The sequence below is a fragment of the Budorcas taxicolor genome, chromosome 2, assembly GCF_023091745.1.
Source record: "Budorcas taxicolor isolate Tak-1 chromosome 2, Takin1.1, whole genome shotgun sequence".
Lineage (NCBI taxonomy): Eukaryota > Metazoa > Chordata > Mammalia > Artiodactyla > Bovidae > Budorcas > Budorcas taxicolor.
In genome coordinates, this window is record NC_068911.1 from 23,778,712 (window position 1) to 23,785,968 (window position 7,257).

Below are 7,257 nucleotides of genomic sequence, written 5' to 3' on the forward strand. Positions count from 1 at the left end.
ATAAAGACCAGGGCCAGCACATGGAGAAAGAAGCTGCATTGGCAACCCTACCCCTTCCTTCAAGCACCACTTAACAATGGCTTGTTGACCAGGCTTCTATAGTAGGCCCAGACTTCTTCTTCAAACACCCTTGGTTGCTGCCTTACCACACTCCAGCCCCTTTTGGCTGTCTCTGTGCAACCAATAGAAAGCCTTTCTCTGGGTCTGTCGTCTAAACACCAAGTTCAGCACCCAGCCCTTGTCTGTACCATGGACATGTATCTCAAGCTGAAGAGTTCAGGACAATGGCACAGCCCACCTGTTCAGGTCTCTCTCTGCTCCGCCCATCTACCAAAAGCTGGTTCTTGTGCTCTTCTCTGAGACTCTGATGCTCCCTTTCTGTCCCAGCTGATCTCCACACCAGTGAGGGCACTTCCCTTGGTATGAGACTCTTTCCTGTTTTTCAGCCCCCTATGGGGCACAGGTCCTTCATTGCTATATGTGGGCTTTCTCTAGTTGTGGTGAGCAGGGGCTACTTTCTAGTTGTAATGTGTAAGCTTCTCTTGTTGCAGTGGCTCCTCTTATTGTGGAGCATGGGCTCGAGGGCACATGGACTTCAGTAGTTGTAGTGCATGAACTTAGTAGTTGTGGCTTGAAGGCTCTAGGGTGTGTGGGCTGAGTAGTTGTGGCACACAGGCCTAGCTGCCCCACAGGATATGATATCTTCCCAAACCAGGGATCAAACCCATGTTGCCTGCATTGGCAGGCAAATTCTTAACCACTGGACCACCAGGGAAGTCCAGTAGAAGTATTTTTAATGTATGTGTGGCATGAGGGCATGTATCTCCATGTCCTTCTACTCCACGGTCTTGATTGGAGCCCCTAGTAAGGTGTTTTTCTTAAGTTTTAATTCTTCAGTATAGCAGTAAAAACTGAATGTGGAAGTTTTCCAAATAAAGACTTTTACGTCTCTCTTCTTATAGTCATTAGGTTATTTTGCTAAGGAGTTAGTTCAACTGAAAATAAAAGAATGTATCAGAAATCATCAGGAAAGTTTCTCATCTTCCTTTCTGTTAAGTTAGCAGTTTATAAGGAGACATGTATTAAGCTATGCCACCATGTACCTTCAGCTCACCAGATCTCTATTCCAGTCTTCAGCAACACTCTCTCATGATGGCCTCAATATGACTGAATGACAATGTGTCTTAAACTTTTTCACTGATGGACCCATAATAGGAAAGCATAAGAAGTAGCAACCTGTTCTCTGTCCTCTACCTCCACAAACAGGGGTACTTGACAGGTAACCTAAACCAGCCCATCATAAGCACTAAAGTTCTTTGGAGAGTCATGGTTTATATTTTTTAAGTTGATGGGAATTTTGCATTAAGTTACATAAACATAACACTTTAATTTTTAAAGATGGTCACTTAGATGACAAAGTGTCTACCCTTCCCTCCCATCTCAAAACCCTTGAAATGAAAAAAAATGTATAATTTTAAAAACATATAACAGGATCAATCCATGAACACACATATGTCAAAGCATGAGACAAGACTGGAGGGATTCTTATCAAATTTCTGACAGTATTTTTAACTGTGGGGGACAACGAAGAGAAATTGGGTGCAGAGTAACGAGAGTGTAAGGACATAAGAATTGAATAAGTTTTCTGTAATTCTACACTGTTTTAATTTTCTCTCTGAATACAATCCTATATCACACTTAAGTAATATATTTTACAAAATGTAAAATCAGTGACCTCAAGTAAAGTTTATGCATCCAGGAAAGAACTACCAAATTTATTGTGAGGCTTTGTGTCCTTTTGACATACTCAGGAACTTACCTTAATTTAAGAAGTACAATCAGAGACAAAGATTTCGAATTATATAACTTGTCATCTAATTCTAAACAGTATATTTTGTTTAGGTGTGTTTGATTTTTTTTATGAAGTTCATAACATTATATTTGAGATTAATGTATAAGTTATAAGGGTCACTGAAACATGCCTTCTCTACAGCAAATTAATAATTATTCTACAAAAATATTTTAAACATCACAATTTCTAACCTGTAAGGTTGGCATTTAAATCATTTTTCACTTTCTCAGTAATATTTTTTGCCACATCACTTCCAGAAGGCACGTAAACCAATTCAAATTCCTTTTTCTTATTAGTGAGGAAAGTGGGAAGTTCATTCAAGGGAAGAGACTGGAAAAGAGTAGCTTGTGTAAGTTCCCTTGTGGAATGTTTGCGCAGAAGCAAAATCAATGTACAGAACAGCACTGTCATGGAAATTTCCACAATTAAAGAAGCCATCTTCCGTTTCTACAAGAGAAACAAAATTATACTAATTAACTTTAGAGTATTATATGTGTGTACGTGTGTAGTTACACTTGTGTACATACATGTATACAATACATATATATATCATTCAACTTCATTCTACAAAATGAATGGTTCTCTGGATTGTCTTTTTCACCCTTTTCTCATTTTACTATTGATTTTATTGGTTTGCCCTATTGATACTCTTCAGATTTAGAAATCTACCTTCAGTCATGGAACGAAAGAGGAAAAATACCCATAAACTGAAATGAAATGAAGGAATTATTAAAATTTTTCTTTTCAAATTCATTAGCCTTTACAGCCATTTCTCAAAGATACCTCCACTTACCTTTAATATGAAATTTTTCCAGAGGAGGACGGCAAACTGGTTAAGCCACAAGGTATCCATTTTACCACAAAGAATGAAAGTTCAATACTAAAAAAGAAGAAATTTTTAAAATTTAGATTACCTGCCAAAATGTTAAGTTTAGTCAAGTGAAATGATTACTTCACTGTTCTACTCTTTTCATCAACCTTGAAAGATAATCTTTTAAAAAGCTTGAAATAAATACTTATCTGTTCTTTTTTTATATTAATTCCTTAAATTCATATCTAATGATCTTCTAACAAGTATGAAAATATTAGACAATAGAGATGCCAACATCAGTAAGTTGCAACTCCATGTTCACAAAGAAAAATGTAAACTGCAAATGCAAAATATTAGTTATTAAAAGGAGGGAGGAATGAACTGAAAGGGTAGCATTGCTATGCATACACTATTACATATAAAATAGATAGCTAGTGGGAAGCTGCTGTATAGCACAAGAAGCTCAGCTTGGTGCTCTGTAATGACCTAGAGGGGTGGGATGGGAGGGTGAGTTTGGAGGGAGGTTCAAAAGGTAGGGGATACACACACACACACACACACACACACACACACACACACATTATACATATAGCTGATTCACTTTGTTGTATAGCAGAAACTAACACTACATTGTAAATCAATAATACTCCAACTAAAAAAAACAAAATATCAATTATTATTTTGATAGATTCTGAGAGAAATTCTCACAAAATATAATGTTGTTGAATATTTACTGCTTGTTTAATACATTTTTTGTGCCTTGTTCTATATTAAGCATTAAGTATATTTAAACAGTCATAATTTTTTCCTCATGGTGTAGATAGTAGGGCATAGTAACTAAAAATCTGAGATCAGAAGTTAGGGTTCTTGAGCTCAAATCCTAGCTTTGATCAAAATTATTAACCTATGTCTGCTTATCACAAATAAAATCAGAAAAATTATAGTACTTATAAGGTTTTTCCCTTGGTGCCATTTGCTACCAGGGCAGGGGTAACTAAAAGGCTATGAACTTTTAATTATCATAAAATATGCATAATATAAAATTTACCATTTTTAGATGTACACTTCAATGGCAGCAATCACATTCACACTGTTGTACAACCATCATAACCTAGTATTTCATAATCTTTAGTCCTTCATATAAGTGGAAACCCTTACCTGTGATAGTGACCTTTGTGACTGACTTATTTCACTTAGCATAAAATGTCTTCAAAGTTCATCCATATTGCAGTATGTCCGAATTTCCTTCCTATGCAGTAATTTTAACAGCCTCATTGGACTATCAAAGTCAAAATTGACTTCAAGAAAAATAAAGACGTGTTGTGTGTTACATTAATACTAAGAGGTGTTTTAAGTTCCCTCACTTTGAGTGAACCAAAAAGAGTAGCCAGGGGATATAAAGACCAAAACCAGAATTGGTACTTCTGAACTTTCAGTGGCAGGCAAAAAAGGAAGTGAGTGATTTCTGGCCAGAAGGCAAAAAATAAGAGTGTCTCAGAGAAACTGAAGGTACTGTGGAGACAGAGGAACAGGAGGAGCTCAGACTTGATCAGAGATTAAGTGATTCTGATCCTAGTTACTGTGCCAATCACTTTGATTACTGAACCATACAGACTCTGCCCAGGTCCCAGAAGGATCTAAAGAGAACAAGAGAATCTTTTAAAATTTCTTTGACATTGCAACCACAGGCCACAGAAGTGGTTTGGAATTTGTGGCTTAAACCTAACCAAGAAGGGTTGCCAGATAAAAGAGAGGATGTCCAGTTAAATTTGAATTTCAGATAAATAAGACTTTTTTTGTTTGGGGTATACTTATACTAAAACGTTATTCATACTTTATCTAAAAATCAAAGTTAATTGAGTATTCTGTATTTTACTTGTTAAATCTGCCAACTCTAAAACCAGGTCAGTTGCTTACTAAACAGAAGTACTGAGATTTTCCATGGAACTTTAAATAGGACCTGGATTCTCATAGTTTAATATACAAAATATCCAGAATACAATCCAAAATTATACACAGCTCACAATAAAATACAAAATCTCATTTTGCATAGGAAAAGATAATAAATGGATACCAATGATGACATGGCATAGATGTTTCAATTATCTGAAAAAGACTTTAAAGCAGCTACTATTAAAATATTCAAGACAGCAGCTGCAGACTTGAAACAACATTTAAAATAGAAAAAAGCATCAGGAAACAAATGAAAGATATAAAGAAAAATCAAAGACAAATTTTAGAACCCAAAGTAATCAAAATAAAACACTCACTGGATAAACTCAATGGCAGAATGAAGATGACAGAGGAAAGACTCAGTGAACTTGAAGATAGATTACTAGAAATTATCCAGTATGAAGAAAATGGCAGGAAGGGGGGGTTAGAAAAAATTAATAGAGCCTCAGACATACATGAAATAACAAAAATAAAGCCTAGCATATTACTCATCAGAATCTCAGAAGACAGAAAAGTGTGATGTTGAAAAAATATTTAAAGATATAATGGTTGAAAAGTTCCAAATATGATACAAAGTGACATTACAAGAAGTTGAGCAAACCTTAAATAAGATAAACCAAAGAAATTTATGTCTGGATACATCATACTCAAATGATTAAAACTGAAACAAAAACTCTTTTAAAAATGACAGAGGAAAACCACCTTATGTCTCCTTATGTCTCCTTGTGTCTATAAGGAGACATAAATTTGAAAAACAGCAGATTGCCATCAGAAACTGGGAGAACCAGTAGGAAAAAACCAACATTTTTAAAGTTCTAAAGAAAAAAAACCTTTTAACCTGGAATTGAATATTCAGCAAAGAAATCCTTCAGAAACACAAGTCTGAAATAGACATTCACAGAAGAAGGAAAACTGAAAGATTCCACTGATAGCTGGTCTAATCTACAAGAATTATTATAGGAAGCTCTTCGGAGAGAAGAGAAATGATAACGAGGAAACTTGTAACATAAGAAATGAAAAAAAAAAGCAACAGAAATGGTAAGCTTCTGGACAAAAAAAAATATTATTCTTGACTTCTTGCATTCTTTAGAAGGATATAATATGAGCTAATGAAGTTTACAATAAATTAAAATGTAATATGAGAAAAATATAGTATAAGGGGGAAAAGAGTAAAAAGGACCTATGTGCTGTGCTGTGCTCAGTTGCCAAATTGTGTTGGACTCCTTGTGATCCCATGGACTATATAGCCTGCCAGGCTCCTCTATCCATGGGATTTTCCAGGCAGTGATAATAGAGTGGGACCTATATGATAATTAGATTTCTGTACTTCAATTGAAGTGCTAAAATGTTAGTTCTAAATAGAGTATGGGTTAAGATTATATTTTGTAATTCCTAGTGCAACAATTATGCTTCCCTGGTGGCTCAGAGGGTAAAGTGTCTGCCTACAATGCAGGAGACCCGGATTCAATCCCTGGGTTGGGAAGATCCCCTGGAGAAGGGAATGGCAACCCACTCCAGTACTCTTGCGTGGAAAATCCCATGGACTGAGAAGCCTGGTAGGCTACAGTCCATGGGGTTGCAAAGAGTCGAACACAACTGAGCGATTTTCATTCATTTCAGTGCAACAATTAAAAAATGTGTAAAATCACAATGGGTAAATTGGAACAGAAAGGAAACAAGATAGTAAATTAATTCCACATGAAGAAATAAAGAACACCAGTAAAAGTTAAAATTTAAATATAAAGCAGTATTCAGTTCAGTTCAGTTCAGTCGCTCAGTCGTCCCCGACTCTTTGCGACCTCATGTATTGCAGCACGCCAGGCCTCCCTGTCCATCACCAACTCCGGAGTTCACTCAGATTCACGCCCATCGAGTCCATGATGCCATCCAGCCATCTCATCCTCTGTCATCCCCTTCTCCTCCTGCCCCCAATCCCTCCCAGCATCAGAGTCTTTTCCAATGAGTCAACTCTTCGCATGAGGTGGCCAAAGTACTGGAGTTTCAGCTTTAGCATCATTCCTTCCAAAGAAATCCCAGGGTTGATCTCCTTCAGAATGGACTGGTTGGATTTCCTTGCAGTCCAAGGGACTCTCAAGAGTCTTCCCCAACACCACAGTTCAAAAGCATCAATTCTTCAGCGCTCAGCCTTCTTCACAGTCCAACTCTCACAACCATACATGACCACAGGAAAAACCATAGCCTTGACTAGACGGACCTTAGTCGGCAAAGTAACGTCTCTGCTTTTGAATATGTTATCTAGGTTGGTCATAACTTTTCTTCCAAAGAGTAAGCGTCTTTTAATTTCATGGCTGCAGTCACCATCTGCAGTGATTTTGGAGCCAAAAAAAAAAAAAAAGTGACACTGTTTCCACTGTTTCCCCATCTATTTCCCATGAAGTATTAATGGTTTGCAACTCATTTTTCCTATATGATTTAAGAAAACTACATTAAAAAATTATAAAAATCCATGTTGATTTCACAAACAATGCAAAGAAATGCAAGTCTTGAAAATAAATTTAAGGGAAAGAGAGGTAAGTATGAGCAAATCTTCATATACTCTTGAAATTGTTGGTATTAATTAAAACTAGATTATTCTAGATTAAGACACTGGTTAGAATTCACAAGACAACCACTAAGAAAA

At 36.3% G+C, this 7,257-nt stretch overlaps 1 protein-coding gene across 1 annotated transcript; it reads right to left on the bottom strand.

The window, feature by feature from the left end:
• Positions 1 to 2,038: 2,038 nt before the first annotated feature.
• On the bottom strand, positions 2,039 to 2,705 carry LOC128043608 (putative uncharacterized protein CRYM-AS1). The gene is made up of 2 exons (XM_052635983.1): positions 2,646 to 2,705; positions 2,039 to 2,299 (listed from the first exon to the last, which is right to left on the bottom strand). Exons 1-2 carry the CDS (start codon positions 2,703 to 2,705, stop codon positions 2,039 to 2,041), a joined length of 321 nt encoding a protein of 106 aa, XP_052491943.1.
• Positions 2,706 to 7,257: the final 4,552 nt, after the last annotated feature.